General features: G+C 43.1%; 1 protein-coding gene across 3 annotated transcripts in view; it reads left to right on the top strand.

Annotated features, from left to right (window-relative positions):
• The window catches only part of ARVCF (ARVCF delta catenin family member), a gene marked incomplete at its 3' end in the record, with an annotated part of 138,538 nt that overhangs the window by 78,404 nt on the left and 45,822 nt on the right, over window positions 1-14,312 (top strand). For all 3 annotated transcript variants that reach the window (XM_084217082.1, XM_084217081.1, XM_084217080.1), the window contains 2 exons: window positions 9,173-9,290; window positions 10,549-10,720. In XM_084217082.1, the coding sequence (XP_084073208.1) occupies window positions 9,173-9,290; window positions 10,549-10,720 (290 nt within the window). The remainder of the gene's footprint in view (window positions 1-9,172; window positions 9,291-10,548; window positions 10,721-14,312) is intronic.

The raw sequence follows: 14,312 nt of genomic DNA, 5'->3' as shown, positions 1-14,312 counted from the left end.
ATGAGTTGAAGGAAAGATGGATCTGTGGTTCATGAGCACCCAGGCAGTATCAAAGACCTTCCCTGGGTCCCCTGGTTTCTCCTAAGGTGCTTCTCTGTTTTGCCTGGAAATTGCTGCATCTGTGGGTCAGAGCACTGTTGCAGTCTCATCATCTTGTTAGTTGTCTGTGGAGATACCCACCATGATTCCTATTTCTCTGGAAGCAGTAAGGATTTTAATGGTTTAAAAATTAAATTCATTCTGGGCTTAATTGCTGGTTTCTGCCTAATTACTTTTAATTCTCTCTTGGATTTTTTCACTTATAAGAGGACAGAGTAGAACTTAGTTCATAAATTGCCAACTTTCTAGCCTGATTCCTGTGCTAAACTGACCTGCTGTCAACAAATGTTAAATGAATTAATTTGCATAGCAAACAGATGCAAAGTGCTCCTTTTTCCAGGGGTACCATCTGTAGTTGCAGCATTTCTTGTCAGTTCTCCAAGTACACAGAAATTCGCATTCACAAATATCCTCAGGGTTCAGAGCCCTGGCTGAGGTGTATGAACACAAACAAACTGCACCCACCTGACTTTCCCTAAAAACACACATTCTTCAGCTGGAGACTGCACATAACATCTTGTCCAACATCAGCCCTGAGAAGGGAAGGGACAGCCTGGTGGCTGGAGCTGTAGCAGGAGACTTGAGAAGTGTGGATTTATTTGCTGGTGCGCTACTGCACTGACATAATTACAGGCAAGATTAATGGTATAAACCTTTCTGTGGTCTAATTTTTAATAGCCTGTCTCATTCTGGCTTTGGTGAGGTTCAGGCTGCTAAGTGCCTTAGGGGATCTAGACTTCACTGATCTTCCATCTTCTGTCTTTAATGTGGGATTGGCACCTTGGTAGGTACCTTTCCCTGAAGTTGCTGTAAATACCAGTAGCTCAAGGATTCTGAAATGGTTCATCCTACAGACTTCAACTGGGATTAAGCAACTCCTGGAGGTGTAAATTAAGGGTTTGGTCCCATGGAATCAACACCTGATAGGTTTGGTAAATGTGAGAAATGATGCTTGAAGACATGGTGTAAGACTTGAGGAATTCAGATCCAGAAATATGCTCCACCAGCTTGAGAAATTATGTAAAAGTATCTGCAGGCTCCTCTTAGGTACTTCAGAGGAAAGGCAACTGCAAGAGCTTGATGGTAAATCAGTAATACTTGGGATGTGTCAAATCCTTTTTGTATGCAAATGTTCTCAGCCTTTTTCTGAGGAGGACAGAGCATTATGGTGTCTGCCTGTACATCTTGTCCTGCAGATGTCACTTGCAGTGTTTCAGACACAGGTAATGCTGTGTCCTAGTGTCTTTATATATTAGTAACATGTGTGTGTACCCAGACATGGCCTGCACACATTGTAGCAGGAGTGTGGTTGTCTCTCTGAGGCAGGTGGAGGTAAAGAAGGTTTGTCAAGCAACCTCTGTCTTGTTTGGGCAGAAAAGGTCACTTCACTCTCTTTGTCCCCAACAACACTTGTATTGAGTGTATCATTGATGTTGGTGTGCCTGTTTTTTATTCCCATCTCTGTGGGCTGAATTTGAGGAACAAAAAGAACTAAGGTCGTCAAAACCAGGTTCTTATGCCCTCCTTTCTTATTAATGATTAATGCGTGGCTTTTCTCTAAAGAAAAGTGCCTGGGAATTAGAGTTTTCAGAATGCATTACTTTCAAGCTTTATTCATCCTTAGATCCTGCAGGCATGATGATAGTATGTGGTGACAGTCACCTAATATTTGTCCTGTGTGCACTCAGGCACTGGAGGCAGCCTGCATCTCCAGCTGACTGAGGTAAGAAGGTGCTGAAGTGCAACCCTGTGACCTGGAAGTGCTGCCTAGTGCAGAGCCGGGCACAGGAGCTGAGGCTCAGGTGACGCTGCTGCGATGGTGCCGGATGAGCTGCCCTTGGTGTCAAGGGAGCTTTGCTCACTGAAGCATGGCACAACAGAGAAGGTAGAAGCTAAAGGCTGGCACCAGAAATCTCACATTTGTGTCCTTTTCTTTAGCAGCAAATTTGCATTAGTATAGAGCCCTTCTCGGCAGCTACACTTCTCCACAACTCCACAAAGGGTTCTTTGACAAAGTTGTTTTTTTGCCATTCCCTCTTACTGTGTGTGTTCTCCTATCCTAGTTGAAGTGGCCCTTTCCTATGCTTTGCAGGGCAGTTATTTAACCAAGATCATCTGGAGAGGACTCCTCCCAAAGGTTAATGCTTCTCTCTCCCACTCAGGGAAGCTGAAGACAGATGCTGCCATCTCTGTCCCCCCACTTGCCCGCAGTGCTCGGAGGCTGCTGTGCTTGTGTTCTAAGTGGGTGCAGCCTGTGGGAGATTGATGCTCCAGGTGCTGGAGCTAATGATACTGTCAGTCTTTTGGTGTGCAGCAGGTGCTTTTGAAGTGGACTTTGAGAGAAGGAGTAGTTCCAGAAGGAGATAAAAATGGAACCAAAATTTGCCTGTGAATCTTCACTTTGGAGGCAGCAAGTAGCACGAAAAGGGAGAAGCTTATCTGCCCAACCCAGACTGGAAAAAATCAACTCAAATTAAAAACCCACACAAAAGAGAGGAGTGAGCAAAGGCAGTTTCTTAATTAGCTTACTGATACTGTGCAGGATCACAGCATATGGCTGTCCTGGGGCTTATATGATGAGCAGAGTGTTTAATTCGTGCTAGTAAGGAGCTGTTAGGGTTCCTCCTGACAGTTCCTGATGTTTAGCTTGTAATATAAATAAATTATGCATAGATTTTAGCAGTAGAGACATAACCTAGTTACATGCAATCTTAATGCTTTACAATCATATCTTGAGGTATAAATTTAAAGTTGTGCACTTGCTTACGGCCTTTTGTCACTGCTTAGGAATGAACCTAGTTCCCTTCTCCCTTGGCTGTCAGGAAAGGGAATGTCTGTTGCTGTGGTGGGGTGAAGAGCAGGACTGCAGCAAAGCTCCCTGCAGTCATTCTGATGGGTGTAGTCTGCTTTGGAAGGCTTGTGATCCTTTGTTAGATTAGTACCACCTCCTTTCTGTATTTTTGAGATTCTTTGTCGTGGCAGTAAGCATGTGTGATAAAGCAAGCAGAGTCCCTTGGCCTTTCCTCCAGGAAGAGACTGGAATAACTTGGAAGCTAAGTAGCTGCTGGGCATCGTGGAATTCTCATGCAGTGCATTTCTGCATCATTTTGCATTACAGGAGAGCAAGCCAAGGCCCTCCAAGTGGGTCATGCAGGAGGTAACCAGTCAGCGTTTTAGTGAAAAGGCATTACCAGGTGTTTTGGGTATAGAATGCCACTGAAAACAAGGTACAGATGTCGAGTCCATCCTTTGTTAAACTGCACTCTTGAACCCCAGCCTGTTTCAGAGAGTTCCTGTAGGCAGAGCAGACATGGATATGAGGTGTGACAGGGTACCCTGTAGATCTCTGTGCCACTGCTGCTGGATGGAGCACAGACTAAGCTCATGAAACCCTTTTTCAGGGGTGGCTTTTGCTATGTTCTCTCAAGCATTTGGAAACCAACCACTTTATTTAAATAGGTGGAAGGGTTTGCATGCAAAGGAGCTGGGGCTGCTCTGCTGCTTCTCTCTTGGGTGTAACTGGTCAGTGAATGCTGGAGTGGAGCAGCAGCATCCAGTGGGATCCCAGGTCTGAACAACTACTACCCAGCTGCTCCCTACCTAAATCAGCATCAGTAGAGCTCCTCTGGCTTTCTGTGCATTTCATCTGGACTTTGGCTTCTTTCTGCTTTCTTTACCATATTCTCTGCTTGATTTCTGAGCTTCTGCTGCCAAACTGCATTGTGCTGTACAGGGCCCTCTGACCAGAGCTGCCTGGATCAGGCTATCTTTGTGTCACAGGCAGCTTCTTTCTTTTTCTCTCTTGTTTTCAGAACAATGAACTTTTAATACCAATTAAACTTTCTGGTACTTGATGTGAACTGAAGTATGGAATCCATTCAATTTCTGCATGAAATGATGGAATGATTTTTAAATGTTGTATATTCCTCCTTTGAGACATAGTGAGCCTAGAAATACACTTGGAAATAGTTCCTTTACTGCAACTATTATTGATCCATTCCTTTGGCTGGCATCCAAATAAAAATTTCTTGATTGTGAAGCAGCATGTGGGTGTGGAAGGGTGCTTGTATAGCAAGGGTCTGCCTGCTAGAGTAGGTGGACAGAACAACTAATGTTTTTTAAGCTAGAAGCTGTGAGCAGCTGTCTTTTATCACCTGAAGTATGCAAAACTCAGTGTCTGGACAGCAAAGCCTCGGTGGTGGTGCTGGTCAGAGTCTAGCAAGGGGATGGAAAGAGTCATCACTGTCTCGGCTTCAGCTCTCAGCTGTGATTCTTCCAGGGAAAGGTGGAAGTGTTCCTAGGAGGATGTCTTAAAAATTTCCAGTTCAACTTCCTATTTATAGAAAAAGCAAAGTCTCCAAGCTGTTATCTTCATTCCCAGCTAGATCTCTAAACAAAGTGCTTTTTACACCTGAACTGAAGCAGGAGGGTAAGTGTTCAGTAGCACTCCAGCCTTGGCTTCATCTGCAGCACTGTGGGATAGCATCTGATGGTGCTCTCCAGCCAAGTGACAGACAAAACAGTCCTGGAAATACTAGTTTTAATTTTCAGAGCTGAAGGTGTCTTTGCCTTTTTTTCAAGTTTCTCTTCATCATTAAAAAGAAAACAATCCAAAAGCTCTCCACATCTTCACTCTGTCTGTTGGATTGTTAGGGAGAGCACAGAGGGGGCACTGCCACATGATTGCGTTGAAAGAGTGCAAATTAAGTACCCTGTACTTAATTACTTCTAAGTCTTCTCTCTTGAAAGTAATTCTGGTGTGTGGCACAGACAGCAGTAGCAGCTCACCTCTCCTAGGGGTGACGAATGCCAGCTCTGTTCTGCAGATGTAAACGCAGCATTCAGAATTGCATATTATTAAGACAGGTCTTTGGTGATAATGATAACCTTATCTAAGGCGTGAACAGATTTCTCAGCACGCTCGCCCCCATTCTCTGAAGTCTTTAATAGTAGCAGACTGCATTCTTAGCCTGATGAGTTTCTATGCTCACAGATATTTACTTTTATTTAACATTTACTTAGTGCTTCTTTGTTTTGTTGTTTGGTTTTTTTTTTCTCCAGGGAAAGCATATATTGCAACATCCTTACAAATTCTCTTTCACTAGTCCTGGCCACAGTCTGGACTCCAAGAATTTGAGGAAGAATCCAGGTTGCTTTTTCTAGCTAAAGGCTGGAGATTTAAAATCTCTGGGACAAGATATGTGCTTTACTGTTTTACATAAAATCAGTCATCCAGTTGGTTTCTTTCCTATGTACCTGGAATCACATAGGCAGTAATTCTGTGTTTTGTTCTAGAATGGTACTTCAGACTCTGTATATTTACAGGAAGCACACTGAAGGTTCCTATTACCCTTTGCATTGTGACATAAGAAAGACACTTCTGGTTTTAAAATACATTTGTCATTTAATAGACTCTTGGAAAAGTAAAAGCAGGAAAATCAGGGAAAGCAGCAGAGACCTTCCTGTGGGTGAAGAGACAGTGCAGAGCGCTGGGGATGAGTGGCAGGTCTCATTTGCCAGTGGTTTGTGTAAAAATAGTTTGAGTAGTTCCCCCTCACCATTCCCACCCTTCTCAATGGGCAATCAACTTTATTTTCATTTGTAACGGGATATTTGCCCATCATCAGTGCCTCAAAAGCCCTGCAGAGTTGTTCAAACCTCACTATGTAACTTTGACTTATATCTACAGAGGTTCTTGATGTTAATTTGCCCCAGCAAGCAAGTCAGTGAGATCATTTGTTTAATGGCAATATCTTCTGGCCATTGCAGGTCTTGCATGGCAGCCTGTCTCCTAAGTAACACAGTTAGCAGCACCTCAGCTGGGGTCTCAGCTGCCTTTCTCTTTGGTGTCTTGTGTGAAACACTCCATCCCCTGAAGAATTACTTCTGGTGTATAGCTGTACTTGTCCAATGTGTAGAAATGTTAAATGAAAGGCAAAGCTCTCTACTTTCTCCAAGTCTGGATGCCATATGTTACATATCTCCATTGCATGAGTTTCTGGTCTGGGTAAGGCTCTGCATTCCTTCTGTGGAGTGTTGCCCCGTGTAAAGGGACTGCAAATCCTCTGTTAACTGTTGGAATCAGTCATGTTTGTTGATTTCCATCACTCTTGGAAGAAGGATGTTCAGAAACCTTGCCTCGAAAGCTTCCTTTGGACAATGGTTTGGTTACATCTTTCGTTCCATCACGTTTAACAGATGCAAGATGCAGAACAATCCCAGTGCAGATGTGAAATGGGATGAGATTTTTCCTGACTCCTGTCAGTGGAGTGTGCTGTCAGGTTGATTATTCCATGGCAGTTTCAATTAAGGCACAATTAAGTGCCTTCATGTCCTTTTTAATGACCAGTGCCATCAGTAGCTCTCCTGTCCATGTCATCCCTTTTGTTTTCATGCTCCAGCCCCTCCTGAAGACCCAAGATGAATTTGACCAGTGACTACCAGGTGATGCTTTTCAAGGAGGTGGATGGTAGAGTCTTAAGGCCATGGCAGAAATGAAGCCTGGCATTTTCCTGGGTTGCATGGACTTGTGAAGACTTCTTTGGATCATGGAAACCAAAACTGGCAGCACGTCTCATGGGATGGTCAGATGAGAACTTAGTCAAAGCAGACGGTCATCGTTTTCATAGGGCCCACCTTAGTTTAGAGCTTAGAGATGTGGGGCATGGATCTGAAATGCAAATATTTCCATGGGGTTTGGGAGCTCTTCACTGCCTTTTGCAGTGTTGAAGCAGCAGGAGGAGCAGTCTCATGATGCAGGTGCTGATCTCCCTGGACTTTGTCTGAGATCTGCCTGGACTGCTGGGAGAAGAGTGGGAGCTGAGCTCTCACTGGGTCTGGGGTACAGTTACAGACAAGGAAATGGGGTTTGTTCTTGCATGGCAGATAAATCCCAAGGGCTGCAGGAAGCTCATTACCCAAGGAGGGAGGACAAACAAAATCCCCAGAGTTGTGTATTTATAGAGCAGATGTTTCTGCATGAGATGCTCATAAGGATACATTTTGGTGATGTGCTAGTTAAAACATTAAAACGGCAAAGTTTGATGTCTGGATAACTTAGTCATAGCATTAATTAGCTATTAACTTAATCCTGCAGAGTTTTCATGCTTATTTATGTGTGATAGATGTGGGAATTTTTTCTCGAGGCAATAATTTCCAGTAAATTCTTGTATAGTTGAAGAGACAGGGATATCAGCAGGCCACACTCTTACTGATACAGTATTATAATATTTTTTTTCAATCATAATGTTACCAATGTCTACCTTGATATTAGCCCCAGTACAGATCAAGAAGTAAGAAAGCAGGATACACAATACTGTGATGGTGTTCATAATCAAAGTGTAAAACAAATTTGGTGCAAGTGTGATAGCAAAAATGAACCAGAGAAAAATCTCTTCTGAATGGGCCATAGGGCAAGGAAGGTGAGAAGGTTGAGCTGTTCTGCTTTAGTCTGGCAGTGTTGCTTGTGAATTCTAACACTGTGAGACTTAATGAGGGAATAAAAAATGTGATACACAGCTCCAGATAAGACCATTTATAGTGCATTTCTGTCACCCTGAAGCTTAACAAGTAGTGTTCCACATTAATAGATGTGCTTGAAGGTGAAGCTGCTATCATTTATTGTTATAACTCCTGAAAGGTATCTCAGAGAATTTGATTTCTAATTTCAGTTTCATAAAGACGTAGCATTAAAATTCACATTTGTGTTTTTGATACAAAAGGATTAGTACAACTGGAGATGGGAAGACAGCAGTAGGATTATCTTCCATCTATCCTGTGGAATCATTGTAATATCCACTTTACCTGCCTTCTATCATCCATTGCTAGAGGTGAAGCTGTGTTAGGATTTGAGAAAAGAATTTGTCTGTCTGTGCATTTCATTTGTGTTCTTAATTGAAAGTTAATGTGCTGTTAGAGCAACCAGCTCACAATAAAGTGCCTTCAGATTTTGAGAGGTCTCTGAGAAAATGTGGATTTTCTTAGCTATCTAATTAACACAGCAGCCTGCCCAGATGACCGGGACACGGGAGGGGACCGTGATTGATTTGTTAATTACTTGGAGATTGGCAGTCCCTCTAGTTAAAAGCAAAAACTGACTGCAGGATCCTGATAACAGAAGGTAATGATGGTGTCCTGAGCATTTGAGAGGTAACCTTACATAGCTTTGTGGGACTCAAAGACCTGAAAGTTGAAAGGTTGTCTGTTATTGTTGAAATTACTGTGTTTCAGCTTTGGGAAGAGCTTCCATACAAGTTTGGTCAGTGAGCACGATTAAGAATAATTTTGTCACTTCATTTTCCCCCTAAAGAAAAGGAGGGGCATGGGGGGAAGGCAGCATTTGGAAAATTGACTTGAGCTTTATTTATTTTTTGGGTAACGGCAGATTGATGCTTATGGTAGGCTGGGATATCAGTTTGTGCTCGCTGGATGAGTTGAGGCCAAGTTCAAAGGTCCCCTCTGACAGTTTCTGCAGTCATTGAGAAGTGTAACTTTTAACAACTCCAAGTAGCCTTCCACTCTGTCTTGCTTTTTCTACCTGTGCCATTCTCTTGTGCAGAGTTTTGAGAAATTCAAAGCCATGTCAACTGTCATCCTTTCCTTACTAAAGTTCACTGACCCAGACTTTGTAATGAATCTGCTGCGCACAGCTTTTTCAGTTTCTGTGGCTGTGATACTGCTGAGCAATCTTGTGACTTAGCATGTTTTTCCTAAGGTGGTGAAAGTATCTTTCAGTTTGGAACTGCTGGTTTTGAAATTAAATTTTTGGTTTGCATACTGTTTGCTCAGCAGACTCCAGCCTGGTTTAAGGTGAGTCCCTGGCCTCTCCAGCAAAGCAGAGAATGTGTCTGTAGGCACCTCTGGGATTGCGTTCCCCTTTTTGTTCAGGCTCACAGAGTTGCAGATGTGTATTGCCCATACTTTACTGAGATTTAGTAGGTTTGTCAGTCTACTTGGCCTCCTAATTTTTCATTCACGGTGATGAGGTCTTAATAAATGTAGTATAAATCAATGCACCTTTAACTTTATAGTGAAGGTTACAGGGCTAAATTTTCTTTCAACTCTCTCCTGTCAGGAATGTAAGTTCAGATGGGGCAGAAGCACGCAGAAGACTGAGAGAGTGTGATGGCCTGGTGGATGCCCTCCTTCACGCTCTGCAGTCTGCGGTTGGCAAGAAGGACACGGACAATAAGGTGAATTTGAGTATTAAAACATAGTGGATGTTTGCATCAATTTGTGCTGAAGTATTGCACTGGGATCCAGCTTCTGTTTGTTGGTATCAGAAGAGGACATTATGCTTGCCTCAGAAAATAGAGTAATTGTCTTCCTCTCATGTCTGGTATCGGTGGTAGTGCTGATTTGGTATCAGCAGGATGCTGCTGTGTTTCCCTCTATGGCTGATCAAGGGAGCAAAGGCTGATTGCTGAGAGAGGTGAGGAGATTAGTTCTTTATTGTCACTGACATTATTGCTATTGTTCTGCATTACTTAATTGGCATTTATAAGTACAGTCTCCAAATCAGAATTGAGTCCCATTTGCACAAAGTAGCAAAGGAGTCAGTTCCCATTTTAAAGACTTTATTCAGCACCATCTCTGAAGACTGAAGTGCATAGACATTAAGAAATGTCTTCAGACCTGCAGCACTTTGACTGTGGCTTTTTTTTTTTGTTGCAGATTTTATTAATCTGTTTTTATCATCATCTCATCCCATGGCACTTTAAAGTGTATTTATATGCATGAGGAATATCATAACTTTAACCTGTTTAAAAAAAGAGCATACTATTTCTTTATAACACCAGAAGGCTTGTAAAGCATCATTATTTTATTCTGTGTCTCACCATGTGATGGCCTGAACAAGGGGGTTACAAAGCCCTGTTACTTAATCAGGTAATTTTGGAAGTGGATTTTGTAACCACCTGGTGGTTTTCATTGCAACCTACAGAGCACTGCTCTTGTCAGAACCCGATGTGCTGTGGATTAGCTATTACTACAGGACAACGTGTGTTCGCATTGAAATCCTCACAAGGCCTAGGTTTTGACCCAGAGAAAATTTAATAAAATGGGCCCCTTGGAGATTGTAAATGTTGGAAGAACGAGAGAGAGACTTGGATTAAAATAAGATCCTTATATGATCATTTTCTGCCGTGTGTTTGATCTTTTGGTGAATTGTATTCTTTATGTAAGATCAAGTGGTATTTTTGATTAGAGAGTTTTCATTTTGAATGGATACTATTTATAAAGCGCTTCACTTTTGGAAAAATAAAATGGGGTTTAGAAGAAGAATGAACTTTAATTTAAGGGTCTTGACTAAATCTTCCTTGAGAGCTACATGGTTTTCCTGGGACGGGTAGCCTTCTTTTGTCAATTTCCCCAAGCCCTCCTCTGTACAGTACAATGGTTTGCAGGTAAGAGGGTGCAGTACTTCATATAACATAATTTTTTTTGTAACAGTCTGTGGAGAATTGTGTGTGCATCATGCGGAACCTTTCCTATCATGTCCACAAAGAGGTCCCTGGAGCTGATAAGTACCAAGAACTAGATGCTGGTCAGACTACAGGCACAGGAGGCTCCCAGAAGAAGAAGAAAGATGATGCTGGTTGTTTTGGTGGAAAAAAAGCTAAAGGTATGTGTTGCAAAAACTCAGAACTGGAAATGGATTTGGGGGTAATGTTGCAGTGCACTCCTGCTCTTGCAAGCACATTCATCGTGCTCATTTAGGATGATGCAGTTTGCGGAGTGTTTGCAGTGTCCTGGCATGTGTTTATCTCCTGTGTTGCATCACAATTGGATGTTTGGGATTCTTTTTTCCATGATTGCTGTAATTTTGTTTGGCTTTAAACAAGAATGCTGCATGCTGACAGATGACATTCTGCTGTTGGAAAAAGGTGGATGTGCTCTGCCTCTCCTCTGCATTGCTGTGTTCTTGCATCTGTCACATTCTCTGCTCAGTCCCCTTGCCTGGCTGTGTGGCATGTGTACCCTTCTCAGGAAGCCAAGCCAGCATGGATCCATCCATCCCTGTGCATGGCACTCCTGCCTGTACATCTTCCCTGCCTCCAGACTCTCATACTTGAAAACAAACTAAAAGCCTCCCCTCCCACTCAGCAAAAACATACAACCTCCCAATTCAGTCACTATTTCAGTAATTTAAATTGCAAACACGATTTTTGTAGCTTTTAATTGTCAGTCACTTTTAGACCTGTTCTCTCCTCTGGGGCATGAGTGTTGCAAATGAGTTTCATTATGAGAGGATTAATAGTCTCAGTAACCCCCCTTCAATGTTTCCTTTACAAGGAGACGCTCAAATTATATCCGTTTTCCTTGTTGTTTTAGAGAAATTACTATTCTAGACTGAATTCTGTTTCCTTTCTTAGAGAAATGACTATTCTAGATGAATTCAGAGATAATTAATTCCATTTACTGTCTAGGCTTCATTCTCTTCATTCATCTGTACACACATCCTGGCTTATTATTTATAGCCAGGTACAAGGAAGGGTTTTGCCCCTAAAGAGCTGATATGGAGTTGTTTGAACTTGATGGACTGTGCTGCACATTACTCTTTGATCTGACCTGCACAAGTTATTAAAATATTACGTGTTTCCATATGTGTTAGGGAAGTCATCACAGTGTGAACTTGCTTTTGCAGACTAGTCTGTCATCAACTACATTTAAAGCGTTTAAAATAAAAAATTGATGGGAGTCTTCTAAAATCGGCCGGTGGGGGGGGGGGGGCGGGGGGGGTTGGAACTGAAGAAGCAATTCTGCCTGCCTGGCCAGCCGGTTCTCACAGGGAGTGACTGAGCCTGCAGTGTGATAGCCTTTGGAAACCTTGCATGTGTGCTTACTCAAGCCTGTTCCCTGCCACTTGCAGTCCATGCTGTTGCTTTGCTTGAGAGCAACGCAGTCAATGGAAACACTTTGAGCCATTAAAGCTCTGAGTGGCCTGTGGGAGAGGGGGGTGTTGTGCTGAGGGAGACCTGTCCTCCACCCCTCGATGGCGGTGACAGGAGCACTCCCAGGTGTGTGTCCCACGCCGGGTGTCTGCCTGGGCCCACCTAGAGATTCCTCTCCTGGGGCTGTGCTCCCGGGTTCTTTCTGTTCATCAGCTGAAGCACCAGGTCACGTCTCTGTGAGCAAATCAGTCTCAAAATCATCTGATGCTGGGGATGAGCCTGTGGATTGTAGCAAGCAGTGCAGGCACTCAGTGACAGCTTGGGTTTGGCTCTGTGTGTTGGGCAGGAAATGACAATACATTTTAACGGGCTTTCCACCTTTTTGCAGTGCTCTTTTGAAAGTGTGCTGTTCCCTAGAGGGAAATCAACTGGTGATAATACTGAGCTCACAGCTCGCAGGATGTAGATCAAAAGAATAGAGGGTCTACAGATGACTGTTGTGCTTCAAAAATAAAAGTTAAATCCATTCATAAATGTGCTTTTAAAATCATAAAGAGAAGCTCCCTTGTCTCACTCTTAAATTTATGTGGATACTGATCTGAAGCTACCTTAATTTTCTCAGTCTAGAACTTCAAAATCAATCTCTTCTCTCCTTTCTTGTTCACTTAATCTCGCAGTGTTTCCATGTTTATTTTATTTTATTTCATGGTCATTGATCACAGCATTTCAAACACCTCTGCAAAGGGCTAGTCATCCTTCTGTCCCCTCAATTCTGTGAGCACCTTTTCATTTAATAAAAAGAGAAAGAAAAGGAAAAAAAAAAAGCTGTGCAAAGAAAGATTGGGGGGTTTTAGCAGGAAAAAAAGCGAGTACATGAAATACCTTGGTTTGGTTTGGTTTTCTAATTGATGAAACTTCTGTAGTCTTGTAATACTCAGGTTTTGAACCAGTTCTGTGAAATTCTGCCTCTTTGTGACTGTTCCTTTGTATTTTCTTCATCCTGTAAATTTTTGTTTTCCTTTTGCTGCTTTTCTGGTAATTAGAGGAGTGGTTCAATCAAGGTGAGTCTGCAATACTTTCTTTTCATCATCACCATAACATGCTTTGTTTGGCTTTCACATGCAAGGCTAGGAGCTGAGATCAAGGTCTTGTTCATCCACCTTCTCCTGCTCCCCCAGCACAACCTCCTGTTCATTTCAGCAGACATGGAAAAATCCTCTGAGGGAGCATTTGCAGTTTGGTCTTTCCATACTACAAATAGAAAATACAAGGATTTATTCATTCTTGGTGTAAGTGCAGTAGGGGAACTGCTGTGCAGCTGGCCTGCTGAGCCCAGGAGAGCAGGAACACACAGGTGTGGGTTGTGTCCCCACCCCTGTCAGATAGAAGGCTCTGCTGGCTGGTCTGGGGGTGGAAGGAGCCGTGAGCTGCAGCAGCTTGGGTGTGTATTCTCAGAGGTGCTTGGTGGTACTTCTGCTTGGGCACATGCCTGGGCTGCTGCAGCTCCATTACTGGCACACACAGGAGCTGGAGGGAGCTACCCCAGTACCTGTCTCAGGGCTTCAGTTTCTCAATCCAGCAAGTAAAACTGCACCTGGAAGGCACAAGTTTGACGCTAAAGCTTCCCTTGGCTGCGAAGTTGATAAACTGTAGGTGCCTGGGAGACTCCATCACTAAGACCAGTTTGGGGGTGAAGGCAGGGGCATTTTCAGGTTGTGACCCTTGCTTCAGATCATGGGTTCTGGAGGGTTAGACCAAAGGAGAAATGTTGGGAAGGGGAAAAACCAACCAACCAAAATCTACTTGCTCCACCCAGCAAATGGTGCTGGGTGGTGTTCTGCAGAACACTGATTTTTGGACTGTGAGTGGTGAGGCTGTGGCGGATGGACTTGTTGGCAGGACAGAGCTCAACCCTTGGTTTCTGTCACTCCTTTGTGGCCAGCTCAGTGCCTGTATTAATGAACACCGGGGAGGATAAGGTGAGATTGTTACGAAGAAGCACTTTCCCGTAAGCCTTTATTTCAACCAGAAAGAAAGCATTTGGGAATTAATCCTTCAGCAGAAATGGTCTGGCTGCACCATGGTTTGATTGTATAGTAAAGCAAAACGACATTTGAGGAAGATCAACAACAACATTAGTGGTTAATAACACTGGGTCACTCTGCAGAGTCTGTACCGAGTTTCTGACAGATGGAAAATGCTGAAGGTCATGTTATGGTTGTTTCTTACATAATGAAAAGTAGCAAGGGGGGAGAGGGGAGGAATTTTAATCCCTCTGTTTCAGAGACTGTAAATTGCATCTTGCACGAGCAAGTCTCATGT

This window comes from Fringilla coelebs (genome assembly GCF_963513975.1).
Source record: "Fringilla coelebs genome assembly, chromosome: 17".
NCBI lineage: Eukaryota > Metazoa > Chordata > Aves > Passeriformes > Fringillidae > Fringilla > Fringilla coelebs.
This window is presented reverse-complemented; position numbering and strand designations above follow the sequence as displayed.